Below are 25,278 nucleotides of genomic sequence, written 5' to 3'. Positions count from 1 at the left end.
GAAGAGGATGGACACAGTTTCCGGCTTCCCTACGGCGTTGAGGCTCGGAAATGGAACACACACAATCTGGACAAGACAGTCAGTCATCCAGAGCGTAATATTTTCTCATGTATCACAAAGCATCCCTGGTTCTTTTCAAAAAATCAAAAACTTGGGCAATTGAGTTGCGGAATTCAAATGTCGATATCACCGTGCCAAGGGCGCAGGGGGTCTGGATGGAGCCTAGAAGCTCCCGTAATCAATCAGCCGGCCGAATGACAAATGTAAATCTCCAACAACCTTTTGCTGAGGGAAGCCATCCTACCCGATGCCGGCGGAATAGGTAAGGTAGGCATGCTCAATGCGGTTCAGAACGCAGAAGGGCGCAGCACCGAAGAAGTCCGAAGGAAACAGGATGCATGACCCCGCGGAAGTGGACGAGAGATGCTGCCCACCGGCCCAGGGGGACCAGTTCAGTGTGGCAGGGGTCCGGCGGCCAATGATGTGGAAGAGAAAAGCCTTTTGTCAGGGACACAAAATTCGCTCAGCATTCCCACTGTGCAGTCACCCACCACTCAAATAACACTCAGTTAGGTACTCCCAATCTATCGGCGGGTACGCACTAATCAAGGACCGAAGAAGACAAGAAAAAAGAAGAAAAAAGGGACACACATGGTCTGATGAGGATTGGAAACTCTGTGGTTGGGCAGTTGTCGCTATCGGTAATGCAGCGTCAGCATTTGGGTCACCCAGTCCACCTCCCTCGTTCCCTTCCCCTGTCCTTCTGCCCAATACTGTAGTACAGACACAGATACGCTACAGGATACCTACTAGTATGTCATGCTTGTGATTGTCATGTCGATTTTGGGGCGGGGTGCCGCGCTGCAGCCGCCGCCGTTTTCGGACCCCCATCTGCGTGAAGTGCATAGATATATGTCTCCCTTTTTCCCATCTGGTAAGCAACGATCTGATAGTAATCTCTTGTAGGATCTTGCATCTCCGTTTCAACTCCCGTCCCGTCCCCCTTCACTGTACTTTGTTTTCCCTCCCATCAAGCCCCCCCCTCCTTGCCCCTCTCTTCAGCGTCTCTACCTAATCGTACCCAACCGACGGTGACTCTGACCCTGGAGCCACTCCCCGCCACGGAATCAATCAATCAAACTTCTCCATACAGTACCGTACCTACTACGCAATACCGTGCGGCAACCGACACAGATTACGGTGCCCACCCCGCCAACCCCTCATCATTCCAGCGCTTATCAAGCACCGCCGTCCTACAGTACAGCCGCTTTCCGCTACACAGTCGCTTTTTTTCTAGTTTGACTAATCCGCCAAGGAAGTTTCTCTCTTCGCCCTACCTTATCCCTCCTTCGCCCGCCCAGCAAAAAGTCCTCACAACAAACTCTCAAGAAACCTCGTTATTGTTCGACCCCTTCTCTTCAGTTCTTGACGGCTCCTTTTCTCCTCCATTGTCCTCAAACAAACCGACTACACCAGAAGACGCTCCGCCGAATCAAGTGCCCTCTCGCAACGAGTTGACCCATTCTCCAAAATGGCGCCCTCCGTCGTTACCCTCGACACCACCTCCGACTTCGACTTCACCCCCTCCTCTGTCACAACCGCCACGACAACACCTGCGAAGCGCACCCTCCTTCTCGCCCCCCCCTCCATAGCCTCCCACCCCCACAAGCTCCAGACCCTTCTGGCCTCCCACGATCGCGCCACCACAGACCTGCAGATGCTCGACCGCCTCTCGGCCGGCCACGTCTCCCTGCCCCAGTCCGCCTACGACCTCGTCCTCGTCCTCACCGACGCCGACGGTTCCCGAGTCGAGTCCACCCGCCTCCTCTCCGCCCGCGCCGTACTCTCGGCCGTCGCCGAATCCCTCAAGCCATCCGCGCAGCTGAAGGCCCAGGATGGCGGCAACCTCGCTAACGACCCGACCGTCGCGCGCGAGGCCGTCCTCGCTGGTCTGGTCGCCGCCGCTGGGAGCTTCACGAAGCCGGATTATGACGAGGACCAGGTCGTCACATTGAGTTTCGGAAGGAAGAAGGCGTCACCGCAGTCCAACGGCGCTGTGTCGCTGGGGAGCAAGCCCGCCACTGCGCCCCCCGTTTCAGCGCCCCCCGCTGGCGTGGGCTTCGTCGACTTTAGCGATGATCTCGATATGGACGACGACGACGACGACCTCATCGACGAGGATACCCTCCTCACAGACGCGGATCTCTCGCGTCCTCTCAACATCCGTACGTCTTGTCATTTCCCTCGTCCACCATAACCCCTCAGCAGACCAGAGGGAAAACGAAGAGAGATACCCAGCTAACACAAACCTCAAAAACAGCCCCCGAATGCGCCCCCAAAGCCGGAAAGCGCCGTCGCGCCTGCAAGGACTGTACCTGCGGCCTCGCCGAGCGCATAGCCGCTGAGGACGCCGCCGCCCGTGCCTCCGCCGACAAGGCCCTGGAGGCCGTCAAGCTTGGCGCCGACGACCTCGCCGAGGTTGACTTCACCGTCCAGGGCAAGGTCGGCTCTTGCGGCAACTGCGCCCTCGGCGACGCCTTCCGCTGCGACGGCTGCCCCTACATCGGACTGCCGCCCTTCAAGCCCGGCGAGGAGGTGCGCATCCTCAACAACGATATCCAGCTGTAGAGGACAAGGGTGTGCTACCCACCCTCTCCTTCATTTTTTCTACTTCATCATTTTGGACAGAAACTCGGATACTGGCTGGCGTTCATTGTCATGGTATGGGGCGGGGGAAAGCCTGGAACACACACACTCACACATATAACATATATCCGTCGGCTCATGCATTTCACGGGGGATTGGGCAGCGAAGCCAAATTGGAACGAGAAAAGGCGCTTGCTTCACTTTTGAGACAATACAGGTGTTTCGGCGTATGAGAGGGGGGAGACACAGAGAAAGAGATAAGGAAAGAAAAGGAGACGATTACTGATTGAAGCATGGGAAATAGTGTGAGGTCGTAGGACGACGCCAGTCATCAGCAACGGGACTAGGTTGTGCCATCATACATGCCTCGTGGTATGAAGATCATTCAGGGTTGGGCCGTAATTCGAATGGAAAATTTGATCACTTTCTCCCTCCTCAGAAAGAGGGTTGACTATTTTCTCAACTCCATTACTTAAACAAGACGCAACACAAAAACTCCGTACCGTGCAGAATTTCCCAGTATCTCTCATCCGTGCCCCCTTTCTGAGAAGAGCGATGAAGGGGGGGATCATCTTTGCTAAACTTTCCATGCAATTGTTCTTGAGAAGCATCATGTAGTTCAACCAAAACCGACTTATCTTCACATAGCTAGAGTTTTCGGCCTCCTGTTCACCGCGCCGAGCGGCTGCCGTTCGCTGCCGAGGGCTTCTCGTGCGGCTCGTCGTCGCTGTCCCCCCCGACGCTGTAGCGGTCCTTGTCCATCTCTGTTGTCGGCGTCGCCACGTGCAAGTCGTCCAGCTCGCTCTCGTCAAAATCGCCCACCTCAACGTCCCGTGCGGTCCGCCTATCACGGAAGCCCTCGAGGCCGCGCGAGGTGCCGCGATGGGTGGTCGGCGGCGTGTTTCCCATGATGCCGGCGTAGCCCCTGCGCTTGCTGCGCTCGCGCCAGATGTACCAGCCCCAGGCGCCGGCGGCGATGATGACGATGACGAGGACAATCTCGCCAGAGCGGTAGTACGCCTTCCACTTGGCGTCGTCCAGCTTCTTCTGCGTCTCCTCGTCGGCGGAGGTGCTGTTGCCGATGTTGCCGACCGACGTGGCGGGGCCCTGTTCGCCGTCGAGGCGGGAGTCGACGGGCATGCCACCGACGGAGCTGATGTCGACCTGCATGACGCGGTCAAGCATGTCACGACTGCGACGGGCGTAGTCGAAGGGCACCATGTGGGATGAGTTGTAGAAGAGGATGTAGGTGAGGTTGCGGGCCTCTTGCCAGAAACCGGCAGGTTCGCCCTCAACGGTCCAGTCGCGGCGCGGGGCCCAGTTGCCGGGCGTGAGCTCGAAGCCCTTGCCGCCGTTCCATTCCATGTCGCCAATCATGGCCTCCGTTCCCATGTGGTTGCAGATGAGGTCTTCAGCGCCAGAGAAGAGGACGACCGGTACCTCCTTGAGAAGATCGGGCAGAAAGTCTCTCGATGGCGCCGAGTTCTGAGCGCGGAAAGCGGCGCCGACGGCTCCGCTGCACTCGCTCCAGCCCGTGCTCTTCTGGGGGTTGATGTGCAGGGCGCTGACCACATCGGCTCTGCGAAGGTAGGGCGTCACGTTGACCAGGTCTGGGGGCCAGTTCATGCCGCACGAGGGGTAGGTGTCGCGCAGGCGAATGTCGTACATGTTGATGCACTCGCGCTCGCCCTTGGAGTTGACCTTTGCCGTCTGCTCGAGCAGGTTCTGCAGAACAGTCTCGCACTCAGAGAAGTCGACTGTGTTGCCGACAGCCAGCGAGGTGCGGCAGATGCGCCACTGCTGCTCCAGGTTGAGCGCGACGGGAGAGCCTTTCTCGATGAGCTTCTTCTCGTATGCATACTTGAGGTAGGCGTCGTATTGTTCTTTGGGAGAGATCCATGCGTTGCCCATGATCAGACCCTTCAGCCGCCATGTGGTCTTGGTCCCCGGTTTCTTATTTCTCTCAAGGATGTGCTTCGCGATGTATGGGATGTGCTGACCGGCATATGATTCACCTGCGATGTAGAGCTGGACTGGTGTCAGAACGAGGCAAGCAGACCCAAAGTGGAGGTCGTCTGGAATGTTTCAACTTACGTCGTCTTGCTCGTATTCGGGGAACATGGCGAACCACTTCTCGAGAAACTGGACAAACTGATCGGCCATCTCGGGTAGCTCGTGCAGGTAGCTGTTGGTGTCGACATAGCTGAAACCGGTGCCGACAGGGTTGTCGACGAAGAGCAGGTTGGCGAACTCGTTCCAGGAGCCGTTGTTGTACTCGAGATGCTCCTTGTCCTTGAGGCGGTAGGGGCCGATCTCCATGAGGGCGCCGTCTTCGGAACTACACCCCGGGCCGCCATTAAGCCAGATGACGGTGCGCTGCTTGTTGGCGATGTGTTGGTTCTGGAAATGCCAGAAGAAGAGGTTGCCATTGTGTTCGGGTGTGACTTCTACGTGTCTAGGGATGGGAAACGCGCGTCAGCGGGATAGCTTCACGGATTGGGTTGCGACGATGGTTCTCCACATAAGTTCAAAAGAGGAGGGGGAGGGGAGGAGCGTGGCAGCATCGGGAGTTGTCACGTACCCAGCGTGCATCTTAATGAAGGGCTCCTTGGGTGCGCCGGGCAGGTCGTGAACGAAGTACTCGGAGGCGCTCTGGGCGGCGACAGCCGGGGTGCATGATGCCAGCGCAAGAAGCAGCGCTGGCACCATCGATAGGATAGCCATTGATGGGGGGAAGTGTTGGCCTCCCCGAGGCTACCTTTGGGAGGGATCGATAAAAGGCTAGGGGCGTGGTCCAACTTGAGAGTGCATAGAGGCGCTTGTCTCCCCGGGTACTGAAAGAAGGAGAATTGAATGAAAAGGGAAGAATCAACCGCAGCAAGAGAAAAAACCCAGATGCTGCTGGGTAATTAAGCGGCAATGTTGAATGGAGGGAGGGCGACTGCAGAGGGATGGGAGTGGAGGGAGAGAGAGATTGGAGAGAAAGGGGAAAAAAAGAAGTGACGCCGATGGGATTGTCCCCGTCCCGTCCGTCCCATCCAGATCTGAAATGTGTACTCTCCGGTGTCTCGTGCCTCGCCTTTGCCTGGTACTTTGCGGGAGTCCCCGGTCTTTCTTCCTCTCCAACCCCGGCCGCGTACCTCTTCGCCGCCCCACCCTTGTTCCGCCTACCGAAATAGGCTGGATGGAGCTGGGAGCTGGAGCGAGGAGCGAGCGTGGCACAGACTGGAAGGATTTAGGGGATTCGTTATCGCCCGGCGGATGTAAGCGCAGCCGGATAGGGGGGGGGCTGTCTGGATACTTATCCACAGTGGCTTGGCTCTCTCACTTGCTAGTTGAGAAAGTCGCTGGCTGTTGTTAGTGAGCCGCAGCGGATGGATCACCCAGCGTTGAAGATACGGCGTAATTCTACTTTGAAGCTCTATCGAGGTCCAACTATACTCATATTCAAGCTGTTATGAGACTGAGCATTGTTCCGGCAGAAGATGGAGTGGAAACCATGGTCAATCAATCAATCAACCACTCTCATGTCCATGGCTAGGTACGTAGGTACCTATAAATACTCTTCCTCCGGTCAGTACAGACAGTCTGTAGTGCGGTTACAGATCGCCTAGGTCCGGCCCTGCTTATATAAGACATGCTCACCAAGGAACGCCTATCTCCATTTTTTAGCCGTGTCAACGGTAACCTGAGACTTCGAGAGTGAGTCGAGTCGTCCCCGTACCAAGACGGATGTTCATCTCACTCTGACAGTTCCGGTACTGAGATCTCCGACCGAATGCGCATCATCAACAATGCAAAAGGCGACGGCGCCAGCAATAGACTATACGCATCACACACCCCGGGCTGTCGGGACGGCCGTTGCCAAGTGAAAGACAAAACCTACGGAACCTGCGAAACAAGTATACCTTGAGAGCCCCTAACTCGTTGGGCACCTAGGCAAGGCTGGGGAGGCGTCCGTCCGAGCTACAAGTTAGGGCAGGCCTAGCAGCGGTTTAAGCATTGGACCTTGCCGCAACGGCTTGTAGCCTAAGTGGAGAGAGAGAGAGAGAGAGAGGGAGAGAGATAGATCTCAGTCACTGGTCCCCCCCCCCCCCGCCCCCCAAACAAGCGTTTGACCACAAATTTTAGCCCGCAATACTGTACATGGGCCACCACCAAAAAAAAAAAGCGCCCTGAGCCTTTCTGAATCATCCTCCGCAAACTACCTAACGCCATTACGCGGCCTACCATTCCATTTTCGTGCCTGGCCGTCCGTCCATTGATTGAGGCGGGACAATAAAAAAAAAGGCAAACGCGCATAGGTTCTAGGACGACCTCGACCAGCAACATGCCGGGCAAGACGTACATCGTCGAGCACCTCGACCCGGAGCTGGGCCCGTGGTCCGAACTCGAGTACATCGCCATCGCCAAAGAAACCCACGCCGCCGCCGGCACTTTCCTGCTGTCCTCGCTTCCCGCCGGCTTCGTCGCCCCGGACAAGCTGAAGCAGGTGCCGGCCTTCAAGGCCGAGAGCCGGGGCGTCGAGGAGCTCTACGCCCACGACAAGTCCCGCGTGTGCCTCCTCGACCCAGCCGCCGCCAGCGACCTGAGCCCCGAGGACGGTGAAAAATTCGACGCCTTTCTCTTTGGCGGCATCCTGGGTACGTGCAGTTTGCCTGGCGAGTGCGCCGAATGCTCTGAATGCACGCTGACTTCTTCCTCCAGGCGATGACCCCCCTCGCGGTATTTTTTACTCCTCGTCGTGTGAAGTGAATGGCCTCTTCTGACCTCTTCTGACCCCTCTGCAGACCGCACCTCGGAGCTGAGGAAGAAGGGCTTCGAAGGCAGACGTTTGGGTCCCACGCAGATGACGACCGACACTGCCGTCCGCGTCACCAGAATCGTCGTCGAGGAGAAGAGTACGTCCGGCTCACGCCTGTCGCATTGCTTTACTGACGGCCGGCAGCACCCCTGGACAAGATCCCTTATGTCACCTACCCCGAGCTGAAGTTCAGCGAGCATGAGAGCACCGAGATGCCCTTCAAGTACGTCACCGACAAGGACGGCCAGCCCATCATGCCCGAGGTGAGATCTCATTCCCATTTTTCTTCTACCTCGTCTTCCATCATCCTTTCGAGTGAAATGCCGAGCGAACCAATACTGACCAACGGCCTCCAGGGCATGGTCGACCTCATCAAGAAGGACGCCGACAAGGCGATTGACGACCTCTTTTAATCGATACCAATTCCAAATGAACATGAAAAGTTGCGATGCACCACGGCTGATGTACGACTCCATGAAACCCCGTGACCACCGCTTTGCCGGACGCCGGCCTTCGTTGACCCCGCACTGGAGATCGGTCACTACTTTACTGAGTGAGAGAGGGATGCGAGGCTTCGTGCTCTCTGGTTGGCTTGCCTCTCGTATCTTGACGTCCGCCCACCCGCTCTTCAACTGTCTGTCATTTTATCATCGAAGAAGAGCTGCAAGGTCAGTTTGCAGTTCTTCTCTCATCACACATATGCCCTCGACTCGCCGACGCAGTGTGGCTGGTAAAGTTTGTTTGCCGCCATCCGTTCATCTTCCTCAACGGAAAAGCCCCGCGTCATCCTTATCAACTCGACTTTCCCTTCTCGGCTTCCAGATCACCCGCGGCTTGAGGCCGTATCCCTGCTCATCATAGCCATCGCTCCCACCCCGCGATAGCAAGGTCTCCTCATATTCCGAGGTCGCCCTCGTCCCCCATAGTCTCTCAGGAACCCTTACCAAGAAACATCTGTTGCCATCCGTCACATCTTCACCAAATAAAACATTCTTACAGTGACAGAATGTCCAACCCTCAGATCACATTCCGGCAGACGACCTTCACGGGCCCCTCGCTCCTCTCCGCCCGCCGCCGCACCATCTCCCGCACTACCATCCGCGCCCAGCTCGACCAGCTCCGCGCCAACGGCCAGTACGACTGCTTCAAGCTGGGATGGCACCCTATCTATGATGACAAGTCGCGTTGGCCCGCGCCCCTGCACCTGTTCTGGGACAGCGACGTCGCCAAGTGGATCGAGGGCGCCTGCTACTTCCTGGCCGACGAGTACGACGTCGAGGTCGACGCCGCCGTACGGGAGCTGGTCGCCATGATCCGCGGCGCGCAGCACGCGGACGGCTACCTTAACATCCATTTCTCCGTCGTCGAGCCGGGGAAGCGGTGGACTAACATTCGCGATATGCACGAGATGTCGGTTCCCGTCCGGGTTATTCCAACGCGGCGCATTGTGGCTCACGTCTCTGTAGGTACAACGCCGGCCATCTGATCGAAGCTGCCCTTGCGCACACGCAGTATTACAGAAACGACCTCCTCATGGAGCCCATCGAGAAGTACATAGCCCACATCCGCCATCGCTTCGGTACCGGAGACGGCCAGCTGCGCGCCTACCCGGGACACCCCGAGATCGAACTCGCACTTCTCCGGTTCTACTCGGTGACGGGCTCCCGGGACGCGTACGACCTCGCACGCTTCTTCCTCGAGGAGCGCGGAAACCCCACGGGCCAGGACGGCCAGCACTTTTATGACTGGGAGATGGAGCGGCGCGGCGAGCCGCGCTGGAAGCGGCCCAACTCGTTCCCCATGGACCGCTCCTATTGGTACTGCCAGGCCCACGCGCCCATCCTTGACCAGCCCACCATCGAGGGCCACGCCGTCCGCGCCATGTACCTCCTCACCGCCGCCGCCGACCTGCTGAATCTCTCCCGCACAGGCAGCCCCTCGGCGCCGGCCCAGCCGCTGGCCGCCGCCCCGGACTGGCTCGCGGCACTCCGCCGTCTCTGGTCCAACATGGTGGATAAGAAAATGTACCTTACAGGCGGCATCGGCGCCATGGCGCAGTGGGAAGGGTTCGGCATCGACTACTTCCTGCCGCAGGGCGCGGACGAGGGCGGGGGCTATGCCGAGACGTGCGCGTCGGTAGGCGTCATGATGCTCGCCGAGCGGCTGCTGCACGCGGACCCGGAGCTGGACGGGCGGTACGCGGACGTCATGGAGCTGTGCCTGTACAACAACGTCATGACGGCCATGAGCCTCGACGGGCGGGCCTTTACATATGAGAACCCGCTCGCGAGCTGCGAGGGCGCGCCGAGCGGGAGGGAAGACTGGTTCTGGTGCGCGTGCTGCCCGCCCAACGTGACGCGTCTGTTTGGCAGCCTGGGCGGGTACCTCTGGGACTACGGCGGCGGCGGCGAGGACGAGGCATGGGTGAACGTGCACCTGTACACGAACGCCGAGGTGAAATTCGCCGCGGGCGGAGCCGAGGTGACGCTGTCGCAGAAGTCCAACTGGCCGTGGGAGGGCAACGTGCAGTTCGAGCTCGGGGGCGCCGAGGCGCTCGAGACGACGATCCGGCTGCGCATCCCGGCCTGGGCCGAGGGCGCATTCGTGCTCACGCCCGCGGCGGCTCCCGGGACGACCGCGCTGGAGGGCGGGTATCTGCGGCTGGGCGCGGCGTACACGACGGCCCACGCCGTCTTCTCGCTGGACGTAGGCGGCTTTGCGCCGCGGCTCGTCGCGCCGCACCCGTACACGGGCCAGAGGACGCTGGCCCTCGTGCGCGGGCCGGTCGTGTACTGCGTCGAGGACGCCGACCACGGCTGGGAGGGAAACCACTTCAAGGACGTCGGCTTGAGGGGGGGTGAGGCGGTTCGGGAGGAGTGGAGGAGCGCCGACGGAGGGGGCGACGGGGAGGGGTATGTCGCGCTGAGGACGGTCGGGTGGGAGAGGTCGCCGGAGGATTTACAAAGGGGTGGGGAGGGGGTCAGGCGGGAGCTCGTGTTTGTGCCGTTTTACTTCAGGGCGAACCGGGGCGGAAAGGGGCAGATGCGGGTTGGGCTCAGAGATGATGGGAGGTGAGAGAGGTGAAGGTGAATTGCTGTGTGAGGCTATGGGTTCTGGAAGTGAGACTCTCGAAGGCTGTCATGATCACGTCTCATTATATCCGCCACGGGAACTGTTTGTACTTGATCTCTAGACGCAGCCGGTGTCTTGACTACAAGTCCATCTCCCATTAAGCTTTTGACATCCATTTTCAAGATGGAGGTCCGCTTTGTAGACTCATGTCCAGCGAGCCGATTTTCCGTGGTGTTTCTGACGTTTTTGGAGACCGCGATGAAAGCGATGTTCCATGAAGCAAAGTACCTACCAAACATATCAGCTCAAACAGAGCATAGCATAGTACCCGGCGGTGGTCTGGATAACCGAGTTGCAATCAACCTTGCCGGTCCCTCGTTAGATGAGAGGATTCCGTCGCAAGGCAGAAAAGTTCAAATTATCAGCTGCCGACTTAGATACGGGAGGACCAACAAAATTGACAACATTGAAAGTAGTACCGGAGAGGGAAAGTTTGGCGGTGGAATACATGTAGGAGGGATGACATTTGCTGTTGAATGATTGGCGCGAGACGAACCCACATGGAGCTCGCAATGTCGGTGAGTATCGGTGAATGCATGGTCCAAGCTTCTTCACCGAGCTCACCTCATTACATCACCCGTTCTCTGCCATCCGATCAATTTCGCATTTCTCATCATCTCTCTCTCTCTCTGTTGTGTCCCTCCTCCGCCGCTTCCAACGCACCACACAAACCACAGCCCACCATGTTCTCAAGGACGTTCCTTCGCTCAGTATGTTGAACCACCGACCCGTCGCCCTTCCCAAAGAAGGTCCTTTCGCTGACCCAAACGCTCGCTAGAATTTCGCCCGCCAGGCCGTCCGCCCGGCCGCGCGCCCGATCGCCTTCCGCGCACCCCTCCCCTTCCTCACCCAGCACCGCCTGCTCTCGGACGAGACGCGGCAGGCGATCGAGAGCGCTGTCGGCTCCGCGCCCGTTGTGCTCTTCATGAAGGGCACCCCCGAGACCCCGCAGTGCGGCTTCTCCCGCGCCTCGATCCAGATCCTCGGCCTCCAGGGCGTCGACCCCTCCAAGTTCGCCGCCTTCAACGTCCTGGCCGACCCGGAGTTGCGTCAAGGTGCGGGACCTCGTCCGAGACGGACAGACCACAGAGAGAGAGGCTGACTGCAGACGCGAAACAACACAGGTATCAAGGAGTTCTCCGACTGGCCCACGATCCCCCAGCTCTACGTCGACAAGGAGTTCGTCGGCGGCTGCGACATCCTCGTCTCCATGCACCAGAACGGCGAGCTGGCGAAGCTTCTCGAGGAGAAGAAGGTCCTCGCCGAGGCCGAGGCCGAGAAGAAGGAGTGAAGAGCGGGTACGTCCGCGCTTGCGAGCGCTCGGCACGAGGAGGACACTAGGAGAAACTGTACAATTGTAACATACCGAATGGGGGACAACCACACGTGGGACATGTCCGAGAAATAGATTGGGTTTTCATTGGCAAAGCATGTGGTCTCTTGATCATCTTCAACTCGACCATCCGCCCATCGTTCGGGCCGAGGAACTGTCGGTCCGTCGCTATGTATGGGGGACGCCACCACGGATTATCATCTACGTCACAAGAAGTCTTACACGAGGGTCGGTCGACCGACGATTTTTCTACAGGTGGGATTCGCTTGCGCTTACAGATGCCCAGTGGCTTGCGTCATTATTGAGCTCGTGATGAGAGTTTTACTACTTTCAGTCTCTCTGTATTTATTGGCATACCCTTGAGTTCGTCTTCGCATCTCGTTTTGTACTATTTTCTAACGATTACATACATGCAACTAAATTCCCGCTACAGCGCCGGGTACGCCGCGCCGTCGCCGCGCGGATCGCTACCCGCAGACCACACGCCGGTTCCTTCGACCGGATCAACGGTGTATCGGATGATCTGGCCACGGCCGAACAGACCCCTCTCTGTCCCCCGGACGACCTCGACCTTATGGCCCAGCTCCCGCAGGCCCTCGACCGTCTCTTCGGGCATGCCCTCCTCGACGCTCACGGTCCAGTCGAAGTCGTCGTCCCGGTCGGGGAGGCCCGCGACGATGCACACGCGCGGCGCGTCGAGCGTCTGCTGCGGCGAGAGACCCGCCACCAGCTGGCCGAGGAGCACCTGGACGTGGCCCTGCGGCTGCATGAAGCCGCCCATGACGCCGAAGGAGCTGTGCAGCGACCCGTCGGCCTGGTTCGTGACCATGGCCGGGATGATGGTGTGGTAGGGCCTCTTGCGCGGCGCGAGCCGGTTCGGGTGGTCGGCGTCGAGGCTGAAGTTGGCGCCGCGGTTCTGCAGCGTGAAGCCGCAGCCGCGGGGGATGATGCAGGTGCCGAAGCCGCCGTAGTTGCTGTTGATGAAGGAGGCGGCGTTGCCGTGCTCGTCCGAGACGGTGAAGTAGACGGTGTCGCTGCTCTGCAGCGCCGGCGAGGCGTACTGCTTCTGTTGCTTGCCGGGCGGCGAGCCGACGCGCAGCTCATCGCCGCGGATGGCGCTGTCGGGCTTGAAGAGGCGGGCGCGGGCGGCCGAGTACTCGGGCGAGATGAGGCCGGCGGACGGCACGGGGACGACGTTGGGATCCGTGACGTACCAGCTCGCGTCGGTGAAGGCGAGGCGGAGGGCCTCGATGATGACATGGAGGTAGGGCGCCGTGTTGTGGTCCTCGGCGGACCAGGCGGGCACGACGCCGGACGCCTGGAGCTCCTGGATGATGCCGAGGGCCATGAGGGCGACGATGCCCTGGCCGTTGGGTGGGTGTTCCCAGACCTCGACGGCGCCGTCGTTGGAGTGGCCGTTGGAGTGGCCGTTGGTGTGCCCCTTGGCGTGCCCGTTCGTCGTGCTCTTGACGGCAGGCTTAAACTTGAGCGAGATGGGGTCGACGGGCTCGCTACCCTGCTCGAGGTGGTGCGCCAGGTCGTCGAGCTCGAGGTGGCCGCCGAGGCTCTTGACGACGCGGACGAGCTCCTCGGCGACGCGGCCCGTATAGAAGCCCTTCTTGCCGTCCTTGGCAAGGGCGCGGAAGGTCTGGGCCAGCGTCGGATTCTTCATGATCTCGCCGGGGTTCGGGGCCCTGACGCCGTCCGGCGCGTTGGGGTCTTTCTTGAGCATCTCGGCGAAGTTGGGCGACGCCTCCCTGATCTGGGGCTCCGCCGTGTTCCACTGTTTTTTTAAATAATAATCAGCATGGCGCGCGTGGTCCATGGCCCCCCCATCTTTGAGAGCCGGGAGTAGTTCCGAGGGTGTGAAAACGCACGTAGTGACTCGTCAGCTCCGACACGGGGAAGCCCTTCTCGCCGAGCTCGATAGCCGGGGCGAGGACCTGCTCGAGCGAGACGTTGCCGCTGCCGAAGCGTTCGACGGTGTCGACCCAGCCGGCGGCGGCACCGGGGACGGTGACGGCGTGGACGCTCTTCATGGGGATCTTGCCGCGGGCGCCGTCGGCGACGCCAAGGTCGCGACGAATGGTGTCGAGGGTGGCGTTCTTGGCGGAGCGGCCGGACCCGTTCATGGCTGAGACATTACCGGTGGTGGCGTCATAGAAGAGGATGAACATGTCGCCGCCGATTCCGGTCGAGCACGGCTCCGTCATGTTCAGGCCGGCGGCTATTGCGAGGCGGGGGATGCGTGTTAGCCATCGCTGAAGGGTTCCGTTCCCGCCCGCCGAAGAGGGGGAAAAAAAGAGAGAAAGAAAGCAAAAAGAAACTAACCGACTGCGACGGCGGCGTCCTATTTGCACAGCATCAGTTACGGACTCGATGACGGAGGAGAGGGAGGAGTGGCACTGGAACTTACGGCGGCATTACCGCCGGCCTGGAGCACCTGGATGCCGCATTTCGCGGCCAGCGGCTGGGTGCAGGACACGATTCCTTTTGTGCTGTGGACGACGCTCCGGCGGCTGCCATACTTTGCGAACTCGCTCGCTTGCGCCGAATGGAGGGACTCGCTGGTGAGGGGCATGATGAAGGCGTCCGATGCGGGGTTATCGAGTGCGGTAGCCGAGACGGGGGAGTATGAGGGAGTAGACTAAATGATATGTATGAGGTTGGATGCTGGATAAACTGGAATTCGCTGGATCCTGTTTGAGAGAATTCGAAAGAGAGATAGTGAGTGAAAGAGAGAGAGAGAGAGAGAGAGAGAGAGAGACAAAGAGACAGTAAGAGAGTTGTATGCGGTCATTCAACAAGAAGCCGTCAAGTCGCAGCGAGCTCGGAGGCCAAGTTCCCCGGTTGCACAGCTCCTGGTGTCCGGAGTTCTAGCCGATGAGGCCACGAAAGAAGAGAGGGGTCAACAGGCCGAGACTACCAGGGAAATAGGGATGCCGATGATCGGGAAATAGATAGATCACAAAAAGCCCGCCAAGTCAGGGGCAAACACAAGCAAGACAGAACGCAGAAACGCAGGGCTTCCTCCTGTATGTACGTAACACCTGCCTAGGTTCCCTCGTTGGGGTTTACCGAGAGAGGTAGGTCGATACGTTGGAGGTGGACGGACGGCCTACAGAGTACATTTACGCTAGTGGAGTTTAGGTGTACTCCGCACCACCGCATGAGATGCTCGGGATTGGTGCCGAAGGTTGGCGTTGACTCATCGGGGAGAGACAGAACTGGGGATGAGGGGATGGATGGGAACTCAGGGCACGGGGGGGGGATCAATGAGATGCGATAATGGTGAGCTGTCGAGTTCTCTATCAACTGCTAGAATAGAGTACAGTGGGAAACACTCTCGTTGTATGGGGTGTGTGCCTACCTATTAATATATACCTGCCTGTGCTGACAAGAGGTACCCCAAAACGGCCGTCAGCACACTCCTGTCCCGCTGTAACCCGCAAAGTGGCCCGAAACCCGGGTCTTGTTTCAACGGCAACGATGCCATGTGGCATTGTTGAAGTGAGACAGACGTACATACCTCCTGCATACATATATCAGAGCCAACCAACTGCAACAAGGCAAGTAAGTCTACGAGACCCAGCCATTCAATGTCAAGATTGGTCACCTAACCCCCCCCCCCCCCTTTTTTTTTCCAAATAAAATGGAAAACTGTGAATCCCATCGTCCCATGCCTTGATTCGTCTTGGGGCCCGTTAAAGACAAGTTGAGACTCTCCGCCCAACCAACAGCCGCCCGAGCGAGCAGAGGCCGAGAACCCAATGGGCTGTCCCGCCACACCTGAGTTCTCGTTGGAAAACAGTCGCTTGTCCCGAAACGTACGTCGGATCCGAAATCCCGGCGAGTTTTGCTGGTGAAACCCTAAACAGCCCGGGTGCTTGAAGGGGCCCTAGACCAAACCCGGGAATCCCACGCATCCGCTGCCCTTCTAGAAGGGAGTCAAGGTCGGGAAGTGCACATCAGTCCCAACTCTGCCGGAAAGTTTCTATTCTCTCTCTCTCTCCTCTCGAAGGAGAAAGATGCTTCAGTAGACCCGGCGTTAGACCAGAGTCGTACGTCCGATGAGTCGTTTCGTCTTTGCCTTTGACGCTTGTCGTCCCTTTGTTCGTCGTCGTTCATGCGGCCTATGAGTTCAACCCCTCCCCCCCTCAAGGAACTTATCTAGGCAAGCAAATGTGTGGGAAAAGGTTCACATAACACGAAACCGTGATGTCTCGAGGGTCTCTATTTGCATTCCGGCCGCCAAGTCCTTCAAAGTACACGACCTGGCTCGTCCGATGTTGTCTGTCCATGACCGCCGGATCATACCAACGCTCTCTCTGCCTCCCAAAAGGGGACTCGACTCGGCGTGGTTGCTAACACTGGCGAAATCGTAACTTTGCGGAATACACTGTCACACTCGTTATTTCAGGGTGGTCCAGCTGCGATTGGGTCAACAGCATCGTCGGGGAGCGACACCCTCGCAACGTCCGTGGCGGGGGGGCAAAAAAGCACGATACTCGTGAGAGAAAGGAGGCACTGCATCCTCTCGGGATTGGATCAACACTATCAGACCTGTAACGAACATGTTTGGGCATCAATGTGCCAGCTGTCAGCCCGTCATCGCGAGAAAACCTCTCATTAGGTAGTCTGGAGTTGCCGTTGGTTCGACATCGTATGGCCTGTGGTCTCATGAAGGCACCGGACTAACTACATACATACACCAACATATGTTTGCACACACGGTGGAGAGGTTTATCATCCGGTCTCTTTGGAGAACTGAACAGACACGACGCCGCCGCCGCCGCCGCCAACTTACACCTTGAACCGGAACCCATGCGCCGCCGCCTCGCCCGGCGCCGCGTTGATGGCCCCCTCGACGAACTCGCCCCTCTCCAGCCTGCGGTTCAACCGGACCAGAACGGTCCGCAGCACCGTCGCCGCGCAGACGGCCACGAAGCACGCGACGCAGTTGTGCACGAACGCCGCCGTGTACTGCGGCCCGTCGCTCTTTGGGTACAGGTAGCTCGCGTAGATGCTGCTGCAGTTGCTGACCGCGTTGATGAACGCCAGCGCCGCCGCCCTCTTGGCCGGCGGCCGCGGCAGCGAGTTGCTGATCCACGCGAGCGCCGTCGTGTACCCCGTGTAGATGCCCGGCACCATGAGCATCATCGACACGTACCGCGGCGCGGTGGTGTGCGTCGCCGCCCCGAGGATGAAGGCCGCCATGGCCACGCAGAGCGGCAGCACGATGTGCAGGTACCGCTCGCCCGTGCGGTCGGCGTGCCACGCGTTGAGGCACGTCGTGATCACGCAGAGGACGTACGGCGGGCACGTGAGGAGCAGCGAGACGACCGGGCTGTACCCCAGCGTCTGGACGACGGTGGGGAAGAAGTTGGTGATGGAGCCCGACGCGACAATGCTGAAGACAAGGACGAGCTTGTCGGTTGTTAATCGTGCTTCGAAAGGGTGGCGGGGGACGGTGTACATGAGTGAAGACAGGGAACGGGAGATGCTCATACATACCAGGATCCATGTCTTGACATCCTCCAGCGCCGTCTTGAAGCCGTGCCAGAAGGTCTGCTCGCCGCTGCTCGTCCAGTCATCCTCGCCAATGTCCTGTTGCAGCCGCCAGACGGCGAGCGCCGTCTCCTCCTCGTCGAGCCACGACGTCGTCCGCGGGAAGTTGGGCAGCACAAAGTACGCCCCGAACGCCACGGCGACCGTCACGACGCCTTCGATGAGGAACAGCCACTGCCACGCGCCCAGCCCGCGGGCGCCGTCCATGTTGCCCGTAATGCCAGCCGAGATGAGCCCGGAGAAGGCGCCCGAGATGAGGGACCCCGTGTACAGCACCGTCGTGCGCAGGCCGAGCTCCTCGCGCGTGTACCAGCAGCTCAGGTAGTACAGGCACCCGGGGAAGTAGGCGGCCTCGACGAAGCCGAGGAGGAAGCGGATGGCGAGGAGGCCCGCGTAGTTGCGGCACGCCGCCGTGGCGGCCGATATGACGCCCCAGACGACCATCTGGCGAGGGTGTTGTCGGGTCAGCTGTTTCTGTCCCAACTCTGTCCACGGACCAAAAAGTCCGGGGATATGTTATAAGTTTGTGTCGGCGTGCAACTTACACAGGTGGGCAGGTACAGCGCGGGCTTCCCGATCTTGTTGAGGAACAGGTTCGAGGGCACCTGCATGAGCAGGTAGCCGACGAACAAGATGCTCACCGCCGTCTGGAACTGGCTGGAGTTGGGGTCAAGCTTGAGGTCGCGCTCCAGACCGGCCAGCCGCGCCGCCGCGATGTTGTTCCTGTCGATGTAGTTTCTTTCCCCGCGATGAGAGCGGGTCCAACACACATGTGACACGACGGACGAGGGACGGAGGGGGTTATGCCGTGGACTTACAGGATGTACATGATGACAATCATCGGGAGCAGTCTCAGGTCGACCTTGCGCTTGAGCTTCCTCTCCAGCGCGGCGCGGTACTCGTGCGTCATGGCCGCGATGATGGGCGGCGGACGCAGGCCCCGGCTCTCGGCCTCGGCCGAGGGCTTGGGGTGATCATCGACGTCGCCGGCGCGGTGCTCGTGGTGCAGCGAGACGTGGTCCACCTCTGTCAGCTTTCCGCTCGCCATAGCTGTCCTCTTTGGGCCGCGGATGTCGTATCGGGGTTGGCTAAACTCTGCGTTCAGTCTATTGAGAGTCCTCTAAATCCCAATCACCAGAGCACCGAAAACTGCGTAGTTCGTTGCCTGTCTGCAGACTTTCGAATTATTCAATTTGAGGGATCAATCACGGATCCGGGGAGGTGGACGAAAAGCACGACGGATGCCAACCCTCTTATAACTCCGCACCTCAAGCTGCGACTGCGTCCTGCGCGGAAAAGAGAAGGGTGTATGCACCGGTGGTTTCGTCCCAGCTTTTCTCAAGTCGGGGTAATCACCGTCCCCCCCCCCCCCCCCCCCCCCCCCTCCACTGGGAACTGGGATGGCGTGTTCCCAGCCATTCACAGTCGTCAGGGCGGCACTCTTTAGAGCCCAGTAATGATAGTGGTTTTCCCCCGTTCGTACCAAACACCCCCTTTTCTAGTCTCGCGGCGGGAGCCAAGGTTGGGCGATCGTCCCAAGCTCTTCATCATCGGGCGCGGCAAAGCTTGTCATCCTGGGCGGGCAGGGGGAGGGCCCATGCTTCAACATCTCGGTGAATATAGAGCTCGACTTGGTTTCCCCTCGGTCCAACTCATGTAGATGTGCAGCCCAAAGCCACGGCAAGATTCGTTCTCGCGTTCGGGGCACGACCCAGAAACGGAACGTTCCCAGCTCGGCAGATGCAACCTGGCAGATACGACTTGGGCCCCAACGCTCCCCCGTTCCCCGTGAAACCCCTATCCCGCCCTCATAGACGGAAAAGTACACGCACCCAAGAAAGAATCGTCATAATCCGGGGTCAGAGGCAAGAGTGCGAGGGAGCTGGGAGGATGGGGGGGGGGGAGGGGGTTGAAAGGGACTGGGGTCCAGCGGAGCACTCCGCAAAATCCGTACCAATAGCGCGTGAACCGTCACAAAACGCCGAACGGTGTCCGGGGAGGGCAGGTCTACGAACACGCCTGTGATGTGACATCAAATGCGTCGTATTAGTCACGCTGACGGCGTCAAGTGGCCCGGAAAAGACGAGGACGTGCAGGGACGGGTTCTAGTGAGCCCAGCCGCGCTCCAATGAGCATGGCGTCGGTCGCGGTGTCCTCTGCCGTTAGAAGCTCTGAACCAGACGAACCCCCCGCCGTTGATCAAGCCAAGTGAAAAACATGGGCAAAGCCGAAAGGACGCCACGGCCGGCATCCGGCCGAATGGCCCCACCAAAGCCGGCACGGCTCAACACCGCGGATTACCCCATAATATGGCGGAAGGGGATCCACACTCAGGCTCGGCACTTGTTAGGATAAGCTTCGGGACCCAAGAAACGACCCTGGCTTGGCGGGGTCAGGGGGGGGTTTAAACGACGACGGCAATAGAATTAGACGTCCGTAAGTACAATTACACAGGCTGAAGCGGTTGATATTATTACAATTATCGATACATACATAGCGGAAGAGAGGAAACATGTACAGAAGTCGACCGCGGCATAATATGCCGCCGAATTAAAACACAGACACAAACAAGAAGCAAGGAAAAGCAGGACATAAGAGAAAGTTCATGACGCTGTAGTCGCATATGTCGAAAGTGTCAGAGGCCGTTGTGGTGTATGCAGTATGTGTGTGTGTGTGTGTGTGTATATGCGTGTATGCGTATAACCCTTTTGGTTTAGACCCCAGAGTCCTCCTGGTGGACCGACTCCGCCTCGGCGTAGGTTCTCCAGTTGGCGCAGGTGCTGTTCACCGTGTCGGCGTTGGTGAGGGCGGCGATCTCGGACGGGCGCTCGATGAGCTGGAGCGCGAAGCCAAGGGAAGTGTGCCAGCCGATCTGTGTGGCCTGGTGTTAGAAATATCTGACCCAAAGGGGAGAGAAAAGAAAACCGCCCCCCAAAACCGCTGAGGGACGAGTACTTACGTGGCAGTGCATCAGCCAGACGCCCGGGTTGTCGGTGTAGAAGCCAATGACGAGGTATCCGGACGCCGGCAGCATGGCGACGTCGCGGCGCGGGGCGTTGACGGTCTGCAGCGCGACGGAAGAGTCGTACGTGCCGGAGCCCTGGGCGAGGACCCAGAAGTCGTGACCGTGGAGGTGGATGGGGTGGGTCTAGGAGGGGGGATGATAGTTAGAAAAATGTTGCTCTTTTTTTCCCCAAGAATTTTACCTACAAGACCAATGGGGTTCTGGATGATGAAGTGCACCCAGACGTTGGCTTCATCGAGATGGACAATGTTCTGCTGCACCGAGTATGTGTCGTTGCCTTCGATGACCTGCTCGATAGCTGCGGTTTCCCATGTTAGCATGCGGCGCGATCGAATGACGGATGGCGGCCACTTACTCGGGTAGTCCCAGTCGGACAGGAAGGTGTTGTTATTCAGAGTCCACTTGAACTGGCTGGCGACGACCTGTAGACCGACAGTGAGCGTGTCGTCATAACTCTGCTGCCCGGCCTCGATCGCCACGACGGGGACCAGGTTAGACATGAGCTCGTCGGCGCAGCTGTCCGTGTACGTCCCCAACTCTCCCGTCGGGTCCGATGTCGACGACGAGTCGTAGCGCACGATGCCCTTGATGTCGAGGGTGTTCTCGTTATCGCTGCAGGCGAGCTGGGGGATGGCGCGGAGCCAGTAGTCGCCGACAGCCTGGTTCGCGCGCACGACGACGTCGTAGCGCTGGCCAATGCCGACGGAAACGTCCGAGACGTTGTAAGGGTTAATGGGCACGAAGTCGGCCGAGATGACCTCGAGGGTGTGGTTGTCGATCATGAACTTCCAGTGCGTGTCGATGGCGGCGTTGACGAGGCGCATGCGGTACGACTTGCCGCTCTCAAAGGCCGTCGTGAAGCGCGAGCCGAGATCGCCGTACTTGCCGACGCCGTTGATGAGACCCGTCTGCGCGGTGGGAGGGCCGGAGGAGGCGGCACCATCGTAGAGCTCGTCCGTGGTGCGGTGGAACCAGTCGCTGAGGATGATGGTGCCGAGGTCTTCATCGTAGGGGGCGGAAGCAGGACCGCGGACGATTATTCCTCCGAAGACGCCGTTCCTGGGATGCTGTTAGTTAAGCCACAACTGTGAGGGTCTGGGTTGGCGAACCAGGCTTGGAGAGCAAAGTGGCTATGGTACCACGAGCTACCATATTGGGACGCGTGCCACGTGTAAGTGATGGAGTCGCCCGGGGCAGTTGGGCACTGGGTGATGGAGGCAACGCCGTCGGCCTCGTTGGTGTAGTTCTGGCGGATACCGTGGAAGTGGATGCTGGTGCCGTTGTTCTGGAGGGAATTCTTCACGTGAACCACTGGCGGTGATGTCAGGAGCTTGTACAGCAGAGAGGTTTTATCAAGGAACCAGGTACTTACCAACAGTGTCACCCCAGTCAGCAATGATAGTCGGGCCAGGAACGGATCCGTTGATGGACAGAACCATGCGCTCGACGCCGTCGGGAGCCATGGTGGTGTTGGTGACTTCGAACCAGTACTCGCGGACGACCCCGGTCTTGGGAGCCTCCTCGTACCAGTTGGTCGAGAGATCGTGGGTGCCATCCCAGCAGGAAGGATTGAGAGCAGAGTCAAAGACACAGTCTTGACGCTTCTCGACGGGGTTTCTGGGAGAAGGGACGCCGGAGACAAAGACGGGCAACAGGAGCGCGAGGCATCCCAAAAGTGAGCGTCGATGCATGATGGGTAACTGTAGAGTAAACGAGTGTAGAACCGATAGTCAGTGTATAGAAAGAACGATACTGAGCATGCCTAAGGACAAGCGAGGCAACAGAATGAATGAAGACCAAGCTTGAAGAAGCGAGTGATGGTATCCGAGAACAACTTCCCAACGAGAAGATCTGCCTCGTCTTATAGAATCTGAATACGAGATTCGAGGATCCTCAAGACGACCGAATAGAGGGTCTCGTCAGTCGGCGCCTTTCTCGTCTAGGGCCTGTCCCCGGCGTGAACTCGACATCCATCCAAACCCGTACCGTTCCGTTAATGTTGCGTCCTGAAGACACTGCTTGGAAAGAGAGGCCCATCATCCACCCCTGGCTCGAGGAAACAGTCCCGCATCGAAGATCATCACCCATCCGGCAAGACCGTGAGATGTGGTCCGTCTGTTGCTCGGTCGTTGGCCGTAAAAGGGCTCCGGTGAGCACGCTCCATGTGTCATGTGTAGACTGAAGCTATCGAACATCGTGCCTATACGAAGTAAAGTTCACGCCGGATAGGCACTAGAACGGAGGGTCTCCTACCAGTCCAAAGTCCCCTGCATGCACCCTAGCTTTCTTCCTGCATTCAGACACCTCCGGGGTTAGTCCATGTGGATTTATTGCATGTATCACGCACGCCTGCATGTAGGCGCCGTTGCAAGGAATAAGCAAGCCAGTTGTATTGTGTGGAAAGGAAAAGAGGTCCCGATCATCTTGACCCATCGTACCTCGTCTGAGATTCAGGCGGCTCGGGGAGCAAGGCGACGGTGGACGTGAGGTGAATGAAGAGGGGACGTGGTTGCCACGTGCGTCTGCAAACCTATAGTCGATTTCGGAAGTGTATCGTCTGCCACCCTTCCCTTGGTCAGCCCCCCCCCCCCCCCCCATCAAAGTTTGAAATTGCAGACGCGTAGTCGTCCAGCCCAACAGACAAGATGACTATTGAACCATGCTTGTGTAGCCGCAATCGTTCCCAAGGTTACCGCCAAGCCGACCATCGTGCGGTGTCTTCCTTTCTACTATGAAAGCCGTCTCGGAAGAAGTGAGCGAAGAATGGAATGTCGTTGACGTCTTCCACTTCTGTGGTGGAACAGGGAGGAGAAATGACCTTAGGACGTCTCCTCGATTCCAGAATTATCGAGCTAGACACAAAGTTACTCTCAGATAACCCTGGAGCATCTGAGCCTTACCATGTCCGGTCCAGAAAGGAGAGATTCCACCCCGGACATCCAATGAGGAAACGCCGAAAGCCAAGCATCACATGGGAGGGCCGTTGTAAGTTAGCGCGGCAGGTCGGAAAGGAACATCGACGGTGGGAAAGTTGAATCAGGATGGAGGAATAAGACATGGTGCCATGTAGCTGGAAGCGCCAGTAGCTGGTTAAAATCCAAATCTGTGGGCGTCTCCGTTGGATTAGTTGACCGAGGAGACGTGGCTTGGCCGGGGTATCCTGTCTCTCGACCTGCGAGCAAGCTCTGGGGGTCACCATCCTGGCTCATGGTCAACGTCATCCGATGTAATAGCGTCAAGAAGAGGAGCATTTCGGACATGAGGCCGGTGTGGCAAGATGGGAAAGAAAGCTACCATGTCGTCTTGGACGGGCACAGGCCACGAGGTCGCACTCTCGCTGGATACCAAGAGCCTCTAGGATCTACTATCCTTCTCCTCATGTCGTTTGTGGCGTTGTTGGACCTCTGACTCGGCGGAGAGCAACATCAGACTTACAGCGGTTGTGTCGATGTTTGCAGACGCGAGTCGCGGCGAATCTGCCCCCCCCTCCCCTTTCCCTCCCCTGCGTGTAGCTGATTCTGAGACAGGCCTGCCTATTGAGAGGTCCAAAGCCATCGTTACTCTGCGTTCTCTGGTCCCACGTGCGTGGGAGCCCCCATTGTGGGGCCAAAGGGCATGTAAACATAGCAGGCAACAAACGTCCATCGCTGGAGGTCTGAGGGTCACGGGGGACAGCCGGTCGAACTCCGGGTCTCTCCCGCAGGAAGTCTCAATGGATGATGGGACAGGAGTTAATGGAACAAAGAGGGGCTGTTGCGAGCCTTCGACTACCAGGGGAGCGTGATGTGATGCGAAAGCGAGCGAGGGGCCGTTCGTGCCGGATCAGCAAGGGGCATTGCCTCCTGGCGATTAGGCTCTGATTCCAATCTCGTCACGATCTTGTAACCGCGGGAAGTATGCTTGACCAGAAGAAGCTCCCGTCAGTCTCCGCAGCGGGCTCAGGCGTTCGATTGCGAACGTGTAGATAATCCCTCATGCCTTGCAGGGTGGTAGGGTTGTCATAATCACGTATACACTCTGGATATGGAGTCACAGAGATACCAGCACCTGAAAAGTGAGATTCTGCGGGGTCGGAAAGGGGGGGGTATGTGGCTTGCAAGGATTCTGTAGCGTGTTAGTGTCTTGTAAGTCATATGGATACGATGCGGAGTGGGAGAGAGAACAGTGATTGAGAAACAGTGGAGAGGAGGGTAGAGAGGGAAGCATGGCCCCCCTGCTTGCTGGCCACGCAAGCCTCATCTCTGGCCGCTACCGCTTTTAGAACTAGCCAGAGCAGCACACCCCCTGTCCAGGCACGATCGGACAGTGCACGGCGCTAGATAAATACCGGCTCCCGCGTTGCAGGGGGCGCCATCCCGTGACGGGTGGAGGGGGCTCCCTGACACTCTGAGCCGCCATCTTGACGACGACGACGACGACGACGACGACGACGACGAATGTAACTTTCTTACAGGCTTACTCCGGACAACATCAATTCCAGAGAGTTTTCCCCAATGCTACCAGAACTAAAGATATCACAAATCAAGAGCAGCTCAATCTAAGAGACTCTCGGCCCCACTGACGACTACCACTCGTGCTTCGCTCTGACAGTGGTGTCGTCCGGAGATTTACCGCCGTCTCTTCCTTCTTGATGGTCTCTCATGTCGTTACGTTACGGACAACACCATCTTGTCATTTACAATGTTTCAAATTCAGCCCTTCTTGAACTTTTTCGAAGTAAACATCATTCAACGACGGCAATTTGGCTCTTCAGACTCCAGCTGACGGCCA

At 58.5% G+C, this 25,278-nt stretch overlaps 8 protein-coding genes across 8 annotated transcripts; 4 read left to right on the top strand and 4 right to left on the bottom strand.

The window, feature by feature from the left end:
• Positions 1 to 1,531: 1,531 nt before the first annotated feature.
• CH63R_08874 (Fe-S cluster assembly protein DRE2) lies at positions 1,532 to 2,628 on the top strand (the record flags this gene model as incomplete). Its single annotated transcript, XM_018303848.1, has 2 exons — positions 1,532 to 2,225; positions 2,321 to 2,628. 2 exons carry the CDS (start codon positions 1,532 to 1,534, stop codon positions 2,626 to 2,628), a joined length of 1,002 nt encoding a protein of 333 aa, XP_018155871.1.
• Positions 2,629 to 3,315: 687 nt separating this feature from the next.
• Positions 3,316 to 5,370, bottom strand: CH63R_08873 (Serine carboxypeptidase; the record flags this gene model as incomplete). Its single annotated transcript, XM_018303847.1, has 3 exons — positions 3,316 to 4,674; positions 4,741 to 5,101; positions 5,228 to 5,370. 3 exons carry the CDS (start codon positions 5,368 to 5,370, stop codon positions 3,316 to 3,318), a joined length of 1,863 nt encoding a protein of 620 aa, XP_018155870.1.
• Positions 5,371 to 6,976: 1,606 nt separating this feature from the next.
• CH63R_08872 (Duf431 domain-containing protein) lies at positions 6,977 to 7,863 on the top strand (the record flags this gene model as incomplete). Its single annotated transcript, XM_018303846.1, has 4 exons — positions 6,977 to 7,289; positions 7,437 to 7,547; positions 7,595 to 7,713; positions 7,807 to 7,863. The coding sequence occupies 4 exons, from the start codon at positions 6,977 to 6,979 to the stop codon at positions 7,861 to 7,863; spliced, it is 600 nt and encodes a 199-aa protein (XP_018155869.1).
• Positions 7,864 to 8,456: 593 nt separating this feature from the next.
• CH63R_08871 (Duf1680 domain protein) lies at positions 8,457 to 10,683 on the top strand (the record flags this gene model as incomplete). Its single annotated transcript, XM_018303845.1, has 3 exons — positions 8,457 to 8,860; positions 8,917 to 10,362; positions 10,644 to 10,683. 3 exons carry the CDS (start codon positions 8,457 to 8,459, stop codon positions 10,681 to 10,683), a joined length of 1,890 nt encoding a protein of 629 aa, XP_018155868.1.
• A 582-nt stretch (positions 10,684 to 11,265) lies between these two features.
• CH63R_08870 (Glutaredoxin) lies at positions 11,266 to 11,873 on the top strand (the record flags this gene model as incomplete). The annotated part of the gene is made up of 3 exons (XM_018303844.1): positions 11,266 to 11,292; positions 11,361 to 11,637; positions 11,707 to 11,873. The coding sequence occupies 3 exons, from the start codon at positions 11,266 to 11,268 to the stop codon at positions 11,871 to 11,873; spliced, it is 471 nt and encodes a 156-aa protein (XP_018155867.1).
• A 469-nt stretch (positions 11,874 to 12,342) lies between these two features.
• On the bottom strand, positions 12,343 to 14,496 carry CH63R_08869 (Gamma-glutamyltranspeptidase; the record flags this gene model as incomplete). Its single annotated transcript, XM_018303843.1, has 3 exons — positions 12,343 to 13,698; positions 13,793 to 14,176; positions 14,332 to 14,496. 3 exons carry the CDS (start codon positions 14,494 to 14,496, stop codon positions 12,343 to 12,345), a joined length of 1,905 nt encoding a protein of 634 aa, XP_018155866.1.
• A 2,222-nt stretch (positions 14,497 to 16,718) lies between these two features.
• Positions 16,719 to 18,531, bottom strand: CH63R_08868 (Pantothenate transporter liz1; the record flags this gene model as incomplete). The annotated part of the gene is made up of 3 exons (XM_018303842.1): positions 16,719 to 17,927; positions 18,029 to 18,221; positions 18,302 to 18,531. 3 exons carry the CDS (start codon positions 18,529 to 18,531, stop codon positions 16,719 to 16,721), a joined length of 1,632 nt encoding a protein of 543 aa, XP_018155865.1.
• A 1,665-nt stretch (positions 18,532 to 20,196) lies between these two features.
• Positions 20,197 to 22,199, bottom strand: CH63R_08867 (Multicopper oxidase; the record flags this gene model as incomplete). Its single annotated transcript, XM_018303841.1, has 5 exons — positions 20,197 to 20,355; positions 20,443 to 20,631; positions 20,694 to 21,567; positions 21,618 to 21,819; positions 21,881 to 22,199. The coding sequence occupies 5 exons, from the start codon at positions 22,197 to 22,199 to the stop codon at positions 20,197 to 20,199; spliced, it is 1,743 nt and encodes a 580-aa protein (XP_018155864.1).
• Positions 22,200 to 25,278: the final 3,079 nt, after the last annotated feature.

This window comes from Colletotrichum higginsianum, chromosome 6, assembly GCF_001672515.1.
Source record: "Colletotrichum higginsianum IMI 349063 chromosome 6, whole genome shotgun sequence".
Classification (NCBI taxonomy): Eukaryota; Fungi; Ascomycota; class Sordariomycetes; order Glomerellales; family Glomerellaceae; genus Colletotrichum; species Colletotrichum higginsianum.
Note: the sequence above shows the minus strand (reverse complement) of the source record. Positions and strands in the feature narration are given on the sequence as shown.